This window comes from Lates calcarifer, linkage group LG15 (genome assembly GCF_001640805.2).
Source record: "Lates calcarifer isolate ASB-BC8 linkage group LG15, TLL_Latcal_v3, whole genome shotgun sequence".
In the NCBI taxonomy this organism is placed as follows: Eukaryota; Metazoa; Chordata; class Actinopteri; family Centropomidae; genus Lates; species Lates calcarifer.
In genome coordinates, this window is record NC_066847.1 from 6,143,632 (window position 1) to 6,159,236 (window position 15,605).

At 37.4% G+C, this 15,605-nt stretch overlaps 2 protein-coding genes across 6 annotated transcripts; one reads left to right on the forward strand and one right to left on the reverse strand.

Moving 5' to 3' along the window:
- Nucleotides 1-1,583: 1,583 nt before the first annotated feature.
- zmp:0000000881 (serine/threonine-protein kinase Nek8) lies at nucleotides 1,584-15,430 on the reverse strand. Of its 2 annotated transcripts, none has more exons than XM_018699833.1 (6): nucleotides 15,358-15,430; nucleotides 6,694-6,820; nucleotides 4,447-4,603; nucleotides 3,608-3,746; nucleotides 3,121-3,228; nucleotides 1,584-2,982 (listed from the first exon to the last, which is right to left on the reverse strand). In XM_018699833.1, the coding sequence occupies exons 3-6, from the start codon at nucleotides 4,590-4,592 to the stop codon at nucleotides 2,047-2,049; spliced, it is 1,329 nt and encodes a 442-aa protein (XP_018555349.1). In that variant the 5' UTR covers nucleotides 4,593-4,603; nucleotides 6,694-6,820; nucleotides 15,358-15,430; the 3' UTR covers nucleotides 1,584-2,046. The 2 variants fall into 2 exon arrangements, with proteins under 2 accessions (XP_018555349.1, XP_018555350.1); XM_018699834.2 differs by lacking the exon at nucleotides 15,358-15,430 and adding an exon at nucleotides 9,664-9,808.
- Nucleotides 10,337-14,967, forward strand: LOC108899419 (uncharacterized). 4 transcript variants are annotated; one of them, XR_007814602.1, is made up of 9 exons: nucleotides 10,337-10,489; nucleotides 11,056-11,086; nucleotides 11,277-11,773; nucleotides 12,449-12,496; nucleotides 12,696-12,722; nucleotides 12,847-13,108; nucleotides 14,175-14,225; nucleotides 14,377-14,417; nucleotides 14,723-14,967. XR_007814602.1 is itself a non-coding variant. In XM_018699839.2 (9 exons), the coding sequence occupies exons 1-8, from the start codon at nucleotides 10,375-10,377 to the stop codon at nucleotides 14,412-14,414; spliced, it is 1,065 nt and encodes a 354-aa protein (XP_018555355.1). In that variant the 5' UTR covers nucleotides 10,337-10,374; the 3' UTR covers nucleotides 14,415-14,417; nucleotides 14,723-14,967. The 4 variants fall into 4 exon arrangements, 3 of the variants coding, with proteins under 3 accessions (XP_018555355.1, XP_018555356.1, XP_018555357.1); XM_018699839.2 differs by having other exon boundaries at nucleotides 12,847-13,104; XM_018699840.2 differs by lacking the exon at nucleotides 12,696-12,722 and having other exon boundaries at nucleotides 12,847-13,104.
- Nucleotides 15,431-15,605: the final 175 nt, after the last annotated feature.

The window sequence follows — 15,605 nt, forward strand, 5'->3', positions numbered from 1 at the left end:
TAGCACCAGTTTGACACCATGCAACCGGTCATCGTCAGCTGAGTTTAGACTGAAATACATGTTCACTGCTCTTCCTTTTTTATCCTTAATTGCCAGTTGGTTTTGCACCATGGTACAATTAAGATTTAAGACTTAAAACAGACCTTTGCATCCAAAAACGGCTTTGCACTGATCTGATTTAGTGGAAGTAACACAGATTAAGACACATTATCAGCAAGAGTTATATACACAAATTAAACACTCAAGAATAAACATTATTAGCAAGGTCAGGCCGTGCATTAAGTTTTTTGTTGGCATTGACAACATTGCCCCTCTTTCATAATGAAATTAAGCACAGCACTGTGGTCCAAAAGTTAATTGACAGTACTGCTTTTTAGTACTGCTTTTTAGGCAAATACTTTGCTGCCTGTTTTAAAGCAGCTCATCATAATTATATAAGGTCACCCTGGTAACTGATAAAATATATTTGTGTTCTTCAGGACCATCTTTACCAAACACATGCTATAAGCTAATGCTTGAAAAATCCCTGATCATAAATCCATCTGTCTTAACTCACTTGTAGTTAGTTTTATACTCTCTGCAAAGGAAACCACACATCCCACTTCCTCTTAGACTCTGGCTTAGATAGACTTCAGTAGACTTAGAACACTTAACTGAGAAAAATTTGCATGAGCTAAGGCAGTTGAGCAAGTAAATTAAGCTATATTTATGTAGAAAGTTCTAGGCTTCAAATCACCTCTGACACACAAGAGTTGACAAAACAACAGGAAGCAACGTGAAATGGTTTTCAAGACACGTCAGTGTGACAGAGACAGGCTGTAATGCAAAAGCAAAAATACAGATTTACAGTTTGACACACATAAGCACACTGAGCAGAAGTCAGTGCAGTCAGCAGTGTTGATGTTTTAAGGCACACGATGCAGATTATTAGATAGTGGTGGGGTCAGACGCAGTTCATTCCTACAGCAGCATCAAACAAAAACAAACTGGTGGAATTAAACAAGCTCTTCTAGTTTTTTTTTTTTTAAAAAAAGGTTCAGTAGAATTTTAAAAAATAGTTTTCTTTTATGTGTCTTATCACTGCAAGAACTAGGAATTCTGCATCCAAAATTGAAACAAATGTAAAGATTTACTGTATTTACTTGTCTTACAATGCAGTGAATTGAATATCTTTGGGTTTACACCGATGTTTTATTGACCAAACAATTGATGGGTTGATCGAGAAAATAATCAGCAGATTAACTAATAGAAAATAGTTTGTTGCTTCTGCCTGATTTGTGTCCGCTGAAAAAACACCAGTAAACGACATGTTATAAAATGTGGTTTCAACCCGAGGCTTTCTTGACCTATAAAAGAATGAATCGCCCACTGAATGGGTATACTGCATCCAGTAGGTTAGAGAGGCCAGGGTTCCCCTGGGCCAGAGCCTCTGTATGAAGTGAAAATCATACAGCTCATTTAAAAGACACTTCAGTAAGTAGTTCTGTTGACTGAATTGTTGATTTTCTGATTAGAAAATCAGCTACAGCGATATTGACAACCCAATGAAAAAAGTGTTATAGATAAAAAACAAAATATATCCGTGCAGTTGTAACAAATGTTTCAGTTTTATTTATAAACATAATATACACATGATGTAGGAGCCAATTCACAGTGTTATACACTCACATGCTGAAAAACATTCACAAATGGTTGTTCATGCCTGCAGATATAGCTCAGTCAAATTCCTAACATGACTGAATATCATGTTCAAGCACAACTAACCAACTATATCAAGGTGTTCTATTATTACAGCTTCAAACTGCTGCAATGAATCAATCAATAATCATTTTTTAAGTTTGCAACAGTTTTTGAGTCTAGTTTATCTGTGCCAGAAACAGGTACCTATGACAGCGTTATCTGAGTTTACTCTTAACTCAGTAGAAATGCATTTTTACATGCTCTCCTAAGAACATACCAACAGTAAGGTGACCCTGAACGAACCATTCGACCCAGCACATGCAATCAGTTTTTGAGGAGGCACAACAAATCCTTAAACTCTTATTATTATTTGCTATTAAACTTGACATCGTCAAACTTGACTATCTTTCCGTCACGTGTCACCACCTCCTTCTGCTCCCATGTCTCCACCTCCCCATTTTTCTCCTCAAAGCGACGCACCACCACCCTCCCTGTTGTGGGCAGGTTGCAGGGCAGATCCTTAGCAGCCTCTTGGTACAGCTTCATTTTCATGAAGTCCTGCGTGAGGTCAGCTCCACCCGCTGGGACCAGAGCCTGGTTTTTGTTCTTGTCTTGATACAGTGCTCTGTAGTCTGGTCTTGGTGATCGCTCAAAATGTAGCGGGGATGGAGACATTTTCAGGGGTAATGGATCTCTGTTAAATGGCGAAGGGACCTTGTTTAATGGTGATGGATCCCTGTTGAATGGTGATGGAACTCTGTTTAGTGGTGATGGATCCCTATTGAACGGTGACGGAGCTCTGTTTAATGGTGATGGATCCCTGTTGAATGGTGATGGAGTTCTGTTTAGTGGTGATGGGTCCCTCCTCAGTGGAGATGGAGACCGGTTTACATTAGGTGAAGGTGCCTTAAGGTGCTCTTTTTGAACGGGTGTATTGATGACAATGCCTGCACCTCCAGCCCTTCGTATTTCACTAATGACCCCCCCCATGGTAGCCCTCAAAGAAGGGTCAGGCTCCACCATCCTACACACAGCCTTGCAGTACGGTTGATCCTGCAGGGTCTCCTTGATCTTGGCGGGACAGACGCTTGGTGTGTACAGCCGAATCCGGGCACAGAGCTCAGCGATGATCTTGCCCATGGCCCACACGTCTGAGCGCTGGTCCCGCTGACTGCACCTCTGCAGCACCTCAGGGGCTGAGTAGGCCTCATTCCCCATGTCCATTGCAGAGTTGAGACCGTGTCGGAAGAACTTGGCCAGTCCCAGGTCAATGATCACCGCTCTGTTTGTGTTATGTTCCACCTAGAGGACAAATGTTGTTATATTTTCTTGCAAAATTCCAATTCACAGAGCTTAAGTGGGATAATATTCTATCCAAGCAGTGTGGTCAAATTTTATGTATCATCAAAATCAGTACAGTATGGGCACCCCACTACTTACCATGATGTTTTCAGGCTTGAGGTCTTGATGGACAATATCTTTGGAATGGAGGTGGAGCAGCCCTTCACACATACCGATTATGATGGTTCCTTTATTAGCTGGGGTCAACTGTGGAAATTTGAGATCTGAGTCAACTGTCTGAGATCAAGTTTAGCTGGACTGGCACTGTGTGTAGAATATCCAAACCAAATTTCTCATATTGAGTGGCACGCCCTTTTCCTTCAGGCCCAAATTAAACTGCCTCACTGAAGTTAACAAGCCATAACTTGAAATCAGTGGCATGCACACCAAATCACTCTCAACATCACACATTAAAGAACTGACTATTATAGTCTGTAGTCGTAGAAAAGAATGGCTTGTAAATCCAGATTTATATAGTTTCATAATTTTTTACTGCTTTTATTCTAGGTACTACAATCCTAAACTACTGTTCTTAATTTCATCTTGCATCATGTTCCTTTTGTCTGCTGTTATATGACAAACTTACCTGTATTTTAGACTTTGATGCTTTGAAGATGGTGGTCTCTAAGTCCTCTCCGAAGATAAACTCTAGAGGGATGATCCATTTGCTGTCTCTCAGAGTTATGTTTCCCAGAAGCTTCACTATGTTAGGATGATTCGCCTTGCTGCAGATCAGTAGCAACATGGGGAGAGGAAGAGAAATTGACTTTTTTAACTGAAAGATTTGAAACCATCTGTACTGAAACGATCTCCTCTGTCTTTAAGTGAGCAAGATTCTGTGTAAATGTCCTGTAAAGCTTTGAGTCCCAGTATAGACATCACCAGTGAAAACCCTGCAACTTAGATTTTAGTGAATTCCATGTATTTACTTAACATAAGCTCAATTTATTTGTACAACCCAACATAACATACCTTGGTTTTAGGTTAGCAAAGTTTCCTTAGAAAGCCCAAGCTCTCAAAGAAGTCAACAAAAAGTCTACCACCACCACTACAGTGTGCCAGAAGTGCTAACTTTTATTCAACATGATCATGTCCATTGATAACAACATACTAGTCTTCTGTTCAAACACATTGTGGAATTTGGTAGTGCTTTAGGTTATAGTCTGAAAACGTTAACTGTAAATGTTGCTTTCTTACTCTTTGTTTCTGTCTCTTTTTCTGGTTTGATAGCACTTTATGTTAAGTAGTATGTGGTTTACTTTCAGTATATTTAAACATGTCACTCTGGGAACGAAAGAAATGGAAAACTTCAATGCAGTAAGAAAAAAAAAAAGTGATTAGTCAGCTGCACCCAAATTGGAAACTTGGGTGTTTTACCTCCCAGCATTTTGAGAAATGAGCTTCTCGTTTTTCACTGGTACTTACTTGTACACTTCACACTCTCTCTCTAGATCCTTTCTATTGATGAGGTGGTGGGGGACCTTCTTCACAGCAGCCCAAGTGTCATTGTACTTCTCCTTGTACACCTTCCCAAAGCAGCCCTGTGCGAGAGTGCCAGTGGAATACGCCATCTTGGAGATGTCTACATAGCCGGAGAATGACAGTGAGGTCACTTTCATATTTATGTTGAAGCCCAAACAATATAATTACAAGGGTAGGATAAAAAACACACAGAACTTCCTGCAGAAAATAACAGTTTGGTGAAGACCATGATGTTTATTGTTTGTTTGAGATTGTCAGAAATGTTGATGCATACTTGTGGTCATTTTTTATGCTGCAGTTTGTGGTGCTGGGGAGTGATATCCTGTTCACTCAGTCCGTGTTTCAGGGGGTCTTCTTGTAAGCACTGTTCGCCAGTACAAGTTTCCTGTTTTTGGCAGGGGTCGATGTGATTTTTGGGACTTTCCTTTCTGTCATCTTGCATGATGTTTGAATGTGACTGTAATGCACTGGCATATTCAGACATGTGCTACTATTATGAGTATTTATAACTATTATGTAAGGGCAACCAAGCAAATGACTCATATTGAGCTAAATTCCTTGGTTTGTTTCAGGAGCATTTTTCAGCATAAGGTTATTTATACAACTAACAAACAAAATCAAAACCTCTGACAACCTCTGAGTGTGGAAAAAACTAAGTACTCTGCTCACGTACCCCATTAAGGTCTCCACTTTATGCTTCTTTATATTTTAACTCCACCATATTTCAAGGGTTAATATTTTACTTTTACGCTACTACATTTATTTAAGAGCTAGTTTCTTCAATTATCAAGGTTTAAATATAAATTATGAATGGCTAATGAAATATACAATGTTGTGGATTAAAGTACAGCACAATATAAAGTAATTCTAATTAGCTTCACTTTGACAAGTGTACTTTATACACAGAAATGCATTAGTAAAAATGTTTGACACTATAATTTAACACTTACAGGAGCCATTCTGTTGCCTAATGAGTACTTTTACTTCTGAAACTAGATACATTTTGCTGATAATACTTCTGTGCTTTAGATTACAATTTCCTCTTGTGCTGTATTTTTACTTTAAGGTATTGCTTTTTTAAAAATATATGACTAAAAGGTCTCAATAGTACTAACACCACCAATAGTTATGATTAAATCATTAAAATAAGTCTCACCATAGTGCTACTTAACCTCAGAGCTACTGTGCTGATCTGTGACATGTGTCCACACATGTATTTCATCTAAGCGTGTTTTTAGCCTGAGTCAATCTAACAACAGTTTGTCACAGGTAAACAGCACTGAGAAGAAATAAGAATTCTCCTAATGGGAGTGTCTCCTCTGTTGAGTAAGACTGGGGATTCTGTGTGTCACTGCATGATAATTCAACTTAACTGACATTGTGTTTCACTTAATTGGAATTAGTATTGCTGAACCAGTGGGAGATACGGTATGGGCGGTGATTAAGAGATCTGGAACCAGGATATCCTGAATCCTGAAGTAACCTACACAACAACTAACATGAATAAACACCCCAAGCAAGCTGCTGCTCATCTCAGTGGACTTATAAACCAACCATAACTGAGCCTGTTGTGTAAATAAAAGCTCCTGAGTGCTGATATAAACAGACATGTTTACTGTTTAAAGAATTTAGACAGAATCCAGTCAGCATTCTACAGCTCTTTTCCACACAGACTTAGCTTTGTATTGTATGAGTGGTAGATTAAAAAGCAGACAAACTGGTAAGTCCACAAAAGGAAAAAAAAAGTCTTTGCATTGGCTGGAGTATGAAGCTGGCAACTTGCAATGTAAGCTCTTAAAAACACACACTGTCATATTTGAATGTCATTGGCAAATAGCATGAGAATGCATAGTCACTCTATCTGAGATAGTAGAGACAGTCGCCTTACAATAATTAACAGTCACAAAGAACTTACTGAAGTATGAAAGCCGTAACATATAACCCGTGAACATATGAAAGGCTCATCAGCAAATACATTCTGTCCAATAAAGGCACTTCTGCTAAAATTACAATCTCCTAAAGAAATATAATCTATCCAGAGCTAATACACCACACTGGGTTGTTAAAATTGATAATAAAACAAAGAGTGAAGAGGTTAATAATACTTTAAATACTACACTACCACTACAAAGTTGTAGATAAATCTATTTTGTCCTATGCTATTCTACAGATATCTACTCAGGTGCTTACCTTATGCCGTAGAGGGAAAGCAGCTGCGTCAGGTCTGAACATGAGCTAACATAGTTGTCTCTTTATACCTGTTCCACGCCTTCTTGTATCTAGTTCATGGCCCTGCTTGACTGCTGCAGCAGGTTGGCTAGAAGTCAAGAGAGAAAGAAACACACCATAAGTTAGTACTAGTGTAGTGTAGAGCCAGGACATGTAACTGTGTGGTTGAGGCTGCACTGACAAGTCAAGATGAGGGAATGGGGGTATTCCCACTGGGATGACCATGAGAATACTGGTGGATCCATTAATAACAACACTTAAGATTTAATATAATAGTCATAATACAGTGGTTAGTGATATGTCAGCCAAACATGGATGGATTATAAAACACTTGAAACACTTAACAGGCCCCTCTCCTATGATCACCATCTGTACATTTTGCATCAGAATGAACTCAGGTGACTCCAACAACTAACAACAGAAATGATAGAACGAAATCATAGTTGTTGAAGTCAGTAGCACTAACGGACCAAGTGACATCAACGGCCTTATTAACGGTCCCGCAGAGGTTAAACTCCTGGGATTCCCCACCAGTCAGTCAAAACTGAAGAAGCGTCTTGGAGGTGAAAGGTAAAGTAAGGTAAAGTAAGTATCAACACAGCAATGTCAGTGCTGTGTTGATATCTCAACAACTATTGAGTGAATTACCCTGTATTTTGTACATTAATGCATATATATATATATATATTGGGTGGGGTGGGGGGTATTGTTTACCTTTATTACTCATTGTTACACATTACACATTATTTATTATTATATACATTAGACACACAGTTGAGAAATGATAGGAAATGATCCAGGGAGAGAGGGGAATGACATATAACAGTGGGGTTTGACTGGATGCAGATTGGGGACGCTTCAAGTTATGGTCACCACTTAAACTCCTTGGGTCACCAGTGTGCCTACAAAATTTTATTTTGTCCGGAACTTTGGTTTATGCCCAGTTACATATTAACTAAAGACATTCCCATCAACCTCAGCTGTCTTGTGTTTGGTAAATGCATATGTGAACTAATAAACATGGTGAACTTCGTGGAAATGTTCCCCGCTAATTCTTATGTTAGCATTTAGCTCAAGGCACCACTGTGCCTCACAGAGCTGAGTCAGTGAGTCTTGCCAATGTTTTGCAGGTAAACCATAACTGTGAAGTTCCTCAACATCAAAGGAAACACGTGGTGCAGGCTCCTGTGAGCAGAGCTGTTGCAGAGCTCTTGTAGCAATGGCATGGCCTAAACAGGCACTGTGCTGCAGTGTTAGTGACAAACCAACAAATGAATAGTATTGGATTAGATCCCAGCAGATTCTCAAAATCAAATCAAATCAAGTTTACTGTCATTTTGCAAGAATGAGGAAACATTTCTGTGGGACCATGGAGCAAAACTGTGTACTTCAAAACATTAAAACAGTTAAAACAATAATAGAATACATAAATATGGAGTAATTATGTGTATTAAATTTCCCATGTTTATGAATATCTGCTGTAGGGATCAACAACATTCTTCCATTCTTTGATGATGGTGGCAGAGTGCTGTCTCACGCAGTGGTGTAAAATCTGCCATGAGTGTGACAATTATTATTTTATACTCATCAAATCTTTCTTTTACCTCCCAGATCCTGCGTTGGGTGTGAATGACTGACAAGGACAAAAATCTTTGCAATTGGTACAATATTGAGCAAGAACAGTGTACCTCATACGTCTGGAAACAACTGCTGCCATGTCCATGTCAATGTACGTCCACTGAAGTGCTTGTTTTTGCCCCTGACAGGTTCAGATTATTATTATAAGTGTCTGACAACATTATGGATATGATTCCTACAGAGAGAGACTTTTTTTTATTAAAGAGTAAGACCTTTTTTGTTTAACAGCCATTTTATTGCTACCAGACTCCATTGACAAAAACATTACATTGCAGTAGCTGTTAAATGGTTCCACTGACCAATTGCAAAGATTTTTGTCCCTATTAATCATTTACACCCAAAAACATGGGGAAAGAAGGTTAGAAAATCTTGGAACTACCCTATAAGCTCCACAGTAAAATTGAAAAAGTCCTCTTTTATTATATCCTCCCTCTAGAGCACTGAGTAATTATAACAGAGTTACATTCAACTTGTTTACTCATGGTTCCCTTATTTTTCTGACAGTAGCTGGCACTGAGCACACTGAGGTCATGTCCTCACTGTGTTTACTATTAATGACTTTGGGGATTTTAGAGACCAGGGGAAGTTTACATTCTACAAATGAGAAAAAAAAGATCTTGGTGTATATTACCACCTCCACCATAAGTGACCTGTAAAATACGAAAGATTAACCAGCACATACTTTTGTCACATAAATCCAAAATGAGCCAAGATAAAATGGCTCCTATTCTTGTATTCCTTTGATTACCATCCCAATTGTGGTCTATTCTGAAAAGTCTACCTCTCAGATGGTCAGATTCAGCCCAAAAAGTGACACCGAACTAAATGTACAGAAATATAAACACTGTAAAATTAAATTAAAAACATTCTTGCCTGTTTGTAAAACGCTACCATCTTGTTTTGCATACACCCCAGTTATAAAACAAGGAACTGTTGTTGCAGTGATATTTGGATATTACTTTACATACTTAAATGCATTCCTTTTAATTGTTTATAAATTTAAATGCAATTTGAAATTTTTATTTGACCATATTATTTATAACATCCTTGTTGTCCACTTGCCCGGCAGAACAGCTTCCGTAGTGGCATGAGATCAGGAATCTAACATGGACAACATATTTACATGGTCTGGAAATAGATTCTTATGAAACAAGTTCAGCTACATTATTGATGAATCAACAGGAAGTTGCCAAACCGATAACCGACATTTTTCAAAGGCGACGGTGTTTCTTTTCTTGTTTCTCTGTTGCTGTCTTTCTACAAATACTGTAAATCTCAAGAGACCACTCATACCATGATTTCGCTCTCCTCCTGTTTTGATTCTTCATCTGTTTAAATTACAATCACGTATTGACAGGAAAAATATGCTCAGAGAAAATGACTGAATGAAAACGAAAGGGACTACCCATAATAGTCCACAGTGAGTGGAGGAAAGAGGAAGTCTGCCATTTGTCACGCCACCACACGATTCACTGGGTGGCTTCTTGAGTACACTTAGGGACACAATTGCATTAAAATTGTGATGAAAATGTGTAGAAATAAGTGTTTAGGATAACATTATATTCACATTTGTATTTTGTGCAGTCTTCTTGTGGAGACACGTTTTAATGGCAGGTGTGAACTAGACCTCTCTTTTACCTTTTCTTCCAGTTTGTTACAAATTATGGAACATGTCAATGTGTAGCTACATGTGGGTGGTGTTACTAAGTAAGCTAAAAGTTGTAAAAATCCACTGTCTTCTGAGGTTGTTATTTAAAAAATTACTAAAAAGAAAATCTTGAGAAAAATTTACTACATGATTATGATAAGACCAAAGAAAGAAACAAATTAAACACCTTGTTTTTCTTGCACTCGGTCTATTTTATGTCTGATCTTTTCACTCAGCCTAAGTGACAAGGATATTTTACAGAGTTCAGATTGAGAAGACTGAAGTTTCTACCACTAGATGGCGATATTGTGGATTGAATGAAGACGTAGGCTGTAAATCTACAGAGTATTTCCTGAATGGGTCACTCTTCAAGAGGAGAAGCCCTTCACAACAGCTTATCTGCTGCGCTGCTACTCTTTCTCACAATAATGACACACCCAATGGATGATTTTTTCTATCCTCGGCCAAAACGTAAGTTTGTTTATTTATTTAAATTCAAATAAAATCCATTGCTTAGGGCAGATAGTCAAAGCTTTTTTTAATGTGCTCATTTTTAAGGGCCACCATTCATTCTCAGTCCACAAACCAGCTCTGACTGGATTTTAGTCTGCACTTCCTGAGCCTTAAATTCACGTGGTTTTGAATCAAATTAAGTTTTATTAATTTTGGTGACAAAAGAAACCAAAGCTGCAATCATGCACAAAACAATTAAACCAAAAGCATGAGTAATTTGTATAACTGTTAAATTCCATCAGTCCCACCGGGACTTGCAGTGTAGCTGTTATATAGTATTAACTCACTGCTGTAGATTTCTGCTACAGCCATAGTTATTGTCGGGGATTTTTATGGTCTTGATCAAGAATATTATTATTCAGATGAAGAAATTTTTTATATATCGTTAAGTTGATACAACAAACAACAGCTAGTACACTGGTAGTTTTTATTATTTTATCTAATCTGAAAACCAAAAAAAGTACCCGTTTTGAAAATAAAAACCATAATTAGTAACCTAACTGTATTATGTTTTACACTTGAAGGCAGCCAAGGCCTACACACCCAGGAAAGCGGGTGAGTTTCTTTCTTTCTTCTTTATTATCCCTGTAAAACATATGGATTAGATTAATCTGAATGTCATGATACACAGAGCTCAGTCAGTGATGGCTGGAGTCATTTTGATCTGTATTTGTTTTTGTTACTGCAGCTAACATATGATCATTTGTTTTAATTTATTCAGCATTCATTTCTCTCTATATTACAGTGATGCTGGTCTCTCCTCCAACATGGAGCACACGTTTAGTGATGATTACAATGAAAATGCTTCACCTGTGGCAGATAAAGGCAGCTTTGTAATACCCATTCCTAAAGAGGAACTAGACAACACTGAGTGTTTTGGAATGGCGGAAGAGGAGATGCAACACCCATCTGTGTTTAGACCGCCTCCTAGTTCAAACACGATGATCTTGTCCTTGATGGGCCACACAAAGCCTGAGTCACACTCTGTGGTTGCTGAGGAGCCATTATTAGACCCATCCACTCTTGTTTTGGAGAAAAAAAACATTCCACCACAAGCCACGCTGATAGAGAAAGGCCCGGAAGAGAAAACTGTCCACACTTTACCCGGAACCACAACCATTTCGGAGGGAGAGGTAGATACAGAGGTAGAGGGAGAAGAGAAGCGAAATATGGACACTGGTGTAAACCCTGTGAAACCAAGAGGCCACCACAGGAAAAGATCTCCAGGGAGGAACTGGAAATGTAATTAAATTTCCATTTGCAATGATTTTCACTAATGCTTTTATTGAACATATCATGTCTTTACTCAGTTTAATTATTGATAACATGGAATAATAAGCATCTGTGCAAAATCATGTCAGTAATATACACAAAGTGGCCACTTTATCAGGTGTAATTGTAATCTATTGTAATTCAGTACAACAGCTCTGCTATTAATTCAACCTATGTGAATTTTATACTGGTCAGTTGTTGCTAGCATTGTTGGAAATGTGTAATTTCAACTCTATGTTTATTACCGAAGTTAAAGGTGGTGTTGCACTAAACTACATTATATTGAAACATGTTTCTAGTTTTTTAGTCCTTTGCATCTACACACATGAGAAGAGCAGAATATTAAAACCACATCTGAATATCATGCAGTTCAACAAACCACAAAATATAACTTCAATACTAAAATATATAAACTACAAAAAATTACATTATATATCATAATATTAGTGTTAATGGCAGAATAGTTGTATTGGTTTGCATTACAATGTGCGGATGTACCTAATAAAGCGCCCACTAACTGTGTATAATTCTCATGTTATTCCTGTACCTTAGTTATTACATACAGTAATTATTGCCATCTTAGAGTGTAATAATATGTCTTCATGAGGAAAATATATTTTTTATTAGTTCTCTTTGTATTTTCAGGGTTTCTGGCATTTATACTCATCACTCATGTCTCCATGGGCTTTGCTGGTATGTGGTGAAAAGTGAATGCAGTTCATTGTCACACAACTATTGTATAGTGTACCTCTGTATTTATATGTATTATATTTCATCTGTTAAAGTTTCCTTAAAATAGGAGCTAAAATTATTTTTTACAGTGTACTCTGAATACTCTTTTGATCAACCAATCACAGAATTTTTATCACATGATATTTTCTTTATATCATAGAAACTCACCCTGCAGGGGACCAAAGGTGTAAGTTCAGACATTTTGCAAAACTGAACCAAGCTGCAGTGAGTTTTTTCCAAAATGTAAATGTGCACACACTGGGAGCTATTTAGCTGTTTGCTCATAATGTTTTTCTCTTTTCTGACCCAAGCTCAGTGCTTCACCTGCATGGACAGGGAGAAATGCCCACATTTGCTGACGATATATGATCCTTCAGATACTCTCCTGTTCTCTAGAGACCCCAATCAAGCACTACCAAATTGCTCTGCAGTCTTTTCACCTCCCTCTATGAGCTGTACTGTGTGCTGTGACCAGACCAATGTCACCATCTACTGCTCAGTGGATGTAGGAGAAGAACTGGAGGTGGAGGCCAGTGATGGATCACAGATTGAAAATATCTCTCCTGTCTGTAAGTATGTTATGAATTTATTAAATATGCTGTTTTTGGACATTTGCTGGTCAAAGGTTAAACATGTTGTGGTTAAAACTTAACTAAAACTGGATAAAAATAGATTTTTTTGTTGATTAAGAGGCTCCATTTTAACTCCATTCTAACTGCACATTGTTTTAATTATTGGAATGGTTATTGGGGTTTCCTCCAGGAACCTGTTGAGCAAGGTGGTAAGCCACCAAAATTAGGCGTCACATCTGATCTCATGATCAGTTTAGTTAGCAGATAACAGCCTAGACAAAGGCCACACTCAGAAAGTTTTTTTTTTAAATTATATCTGCCTAATGGCACTTCTGCACTTTTCCATAAAATGTATTTTTATTTCATAAATGTGTTGTGATTTCTGTGTTAGTTTACTAATCTTCAAGGTTATGCATTCAGTTGACAGTTTATTAGGTACACCTAGCTAAAGCTAATGTAATCTAATACAGCAATCAATCTTACCTCCATGAAGATTATAATGTTCAGTTTTTGTTGAAACTAGTCATTTCGGAGGATGTAGTTTATGGTTCTATTGAGGTGTGTTAAGTTGTAGTGACAGGTGTCTCAATTTTTTTGTCCACCTCAAATAATTAAATGAGGGTAGGGTTAAATAACAGAAACAATGCTTTGTATGATGCAACAAAGTTCAACAGCACCACAAACTACGTCCTCCAAAATGATCAATTCCAGCAAAAACTGAAGATTTTAACCGTAGAACACACGAACACACACACACACACACACACACACACACACACATATATATATATATATATATATATATATATATATTTTACAGGACTGAATTCAATTGGTTGCGTCATTTTGTGTTCAACCCTGCAGGTGTTACAGCACAGATGAAGTTTGCTCCTCTGTCCATGTATAATTGGCTACTGCTGTTTACAGTATTATACTGTGCCATCATAGTTTTTATTAGAAGTCTATTAAATCTATTATCATTAAATCTATTAATACAATAAAACATGGAATGCTAATTGGATGGATCTGTGGAGACCCTCATGCTATTTTAATTTCTTCTTCTTTAGGTGAACAGCAGCCCCGTGGCCGTGCACATGTTGGATTGATTTCTAGCCCTGGTATGTATTTAACACAACAGGTGCTGAATGTTTTTCATTTATCAATTTACCACTGACATTGAGAATTATGGCTTTAAAAACTTTTATTGCCAGCAGCCTGATTTTATTTTGCCTTGACCCAACATGACAACAGAGTGTTTTCACTTTACAGGTCTCTTTTTGATCGTGATTGGAGCACTTGTGATTTAGCAAGTAAGTGTGACTCACTTACTACACAACTTTCAACTGCTATTCAAAGGATAAAATAATTAAGTATTTTGGATATAAATCTATTTTTAATTCTTTCATCAGCACATTTATCATGATCATTTCTGTTTCTGTAGTCCAAAAGTTCCAATACAAAATTATTCTTACTTGTATTCTTAAATGTATACAAAACCTCAGTCTAACTTGAGTCTTGGCTGCTGTAAAATTTGAGTTTCAAATATTAATTCCAAAAATATAGGAGTGGACTGCTGGTCCCACTTGACTCATTTCCTTCTCTTTTTTTGAAACAGGATTAAAAATGGTGAAGAGCAGTGCATGATCAAAATGAAGACAGCAGAGGTCATTCCTTCACCGAGCTATTTTCATTTACGCCTAATCAAACCTTTTGCATTTCACCTTTTTTCAGTTGAAATTGCTTCCATATACCATATAGATAAAATGAAAAAAAAAGCTGATAATTCTGTTTTAAATTCTGCAAAAATTGCCAAATGAACTTGTGTATCTGTTCTTTTGATTAAAAAAATTGCTGTAAACAGCATGTGGTTTTGTCATTAATCATAATACTGACAGTGGAATAGGCCGTAAGTGAAGTAACGGACCTTTAACTTAAATAAAAGTAGAAATACTTCAGTGTAGAAATACTTTGTTGACGGTTGAAGTCCTGCAGTCATTAAAAAAATTAAGCTCAACCCCAGTAAAAGTTATGCAGAATAACATATATATGAATTATAATTATGTATGGCTGAAAAAGTTTAACTGCGCTATTTATTGTTGATGGTATCTTGTATTAATAATCTGAATCTGCAAAGTATAGCTACAAATAAATGTGGAAGAGTGAAAAGGTGGCATTAAAACGAAATACTCAGGTAAAGTACAAATACCTCAAAACTGCATTTATGTACATTACAGGAGTATGTGTACTTACTGATTTTGAAAAGTGGTAGCTACTTCTAGTTAGTGGTAGAGTAGTAAAATGTCACCCGTGCAGAAAATGGTCTCTCTCTCTCTCTCTCTCTCTCCCTCTCTCTCTCTCTCTCTCTCTCTCTCTCTCTCACACACACACACACACACGAGCTCCCACAAACGGGTTGAACATTAACAAACAGTGCTTTGATAGTGTTATCAGTGTCTGGATCGTACCAACTAGCGCGTAGGTGGAACACTGTTGTTTCG